The 1,231-nt window shown below is 67.9% G+C and overlaps 1 protein-coding gene across 1 annotated transcript in view; it reads right to left on the bottom strand.

Annotated features, from left to right (window-relative positions):
- Positions 1–6: 6 nt before the first annotated feature.
- Positions 7–1,231, bottom strand: part of LOC104992808 (trinucleotide repeat-containing gene 18 protein-like) — a 24,921-nt gene continuing 23,696 nt past the window's right edge. The window contains exons 17-18 of the mRNA XM_010845796.1: positions 1,168–1,226; positions 7–812 (exon numbers count right to left, since the gene is read on the bottom strand). Of these exons, the coding sequence (XP_010844098.1) occupies positions 606–812; positions 1,168–1,226 (266 nt within the window). The 3' untranslated portion in view covers positions 7–605. The remainder of the gene's footprint in view (positions 813–1,167; positions 1,227–1,231) is intronic.

The raw sequence follows: 1,231 nt of genomic DNA, 5'->3' as shown, positions 1-1,231 counted from the left end.
GGGTTGGGTGGGCCCTCCCCGGGGCCTCAGGGCACGCAGCCCGCTCCCCCTGGCACCTGGCCAATGCTGCTGGACCACCCCCCAACCTGGCTCTGCTCCCCGAGTCCAGGCCATCCTGAGAGGGTGGAGGGTGGAGGCCACACCCCAGGCAGGCGCCCACGCAGGCCCGGCTGGGTCAGTGAGGCTGGGGGCAGGAGGCCGGCCCGGCCCCGCGGTGGGAGGCTCAGGGTGGGCGCTGTGCTGAGGGGGCGGGGCACCAGGAGGACCCACCAGCAGTGGGAACCTCCGAGCAAGCATGAGTTTGGTTGCTCAGACACCCCCTCCCACCAAATCCCCAGCTGGCGTCGGCCTGAGGGTCCTGGGGCCTGGCCTGGCCAAGTGCTTACAAGGTGCTGGGGGGCCCCAAGGGGCCGGCAGAGCCATACCCTGATCGCTGAGAGGGGAGGGGATCTGGACGTGTGCACATGTGAGCACACACGTGCATGCATACGGGCACACACATGTACACACTTACACGCTGGGGCATCCACGGGCACACCTGCATGCACACAGCCCGCGCACGCGGCCGCCAAGCCCTTGCAGTGGGGGGCAGGCGGGCCGCCGGCTCAGCAGAGCACGGGCACGCCGTCGGTGGAGAAGATCATGCCCGTGGTGGGCTCGTAGGTGCCCGCCAGGTAGTACAGGCCCTCGCTGTCCTGGTGCTTCTTGGTCTGGAGCATCTGCTCGTACTGCTCCAGGCCCACCACCAGGCACTTGTGCGACACCGTCTGCACGTCGTTCTCGTCCACGTGCGAGGACTGGTACAGGGCGCGCTGTGGGCACACGGCGGCATCAGGGCACGGCGGGCCAGAGGGGAGCCCCGGAGAGAACCCAAGAAACACGGCGGGCGGAGGAGGAAGGCAGCCAGAGACCCAGAGAGAGCCCCTGGGACAGGGACACAGGCAGAGACGGAAAGACACCCAGAGACGGATACAGAGAGATACAGAGACTGAAACATCAAGGAAGGGACACACACACACACACACACAGACCCAGGGACTTGAGGAAGAAGACAGCAAGGGCGACAGAGGCCGGCAGAGGCGCAGACCCGGACACAGCAGGCAGCGGTGCGGTCGGGAGCCCCCCGAGTGGGCGGGGTCATAGGAAGCCCCACCCCCGCGCTCCTACCTCCATGAAGTCTTTCCTCTGGCTGGAGGCCCGCAGGGAGGCGGGGAGGCTGCGGCCGGGCTTT

The sequence above is a fragment of the Bison bison genome, unplaced genomic scaffold (genome assembly GCF_000754665.1).
Source record: "Bison bison bison isolate TAMUID 2011002044 unplaced genomic scaffold, Bison_UMD1.0 scf7180017864223, whole genome shotgun sequence".
Classification (NCBI taxonomy): Eukaryota; Metazoa; Chordata; class Mammalia; order Artiodactyla; family Bovidae; genus Bison; species Bison bison.
Note: the sequence above shows the minus strand (reverse complement) of the source record. Positions and strands in the feature narration are given on the sequence as shown.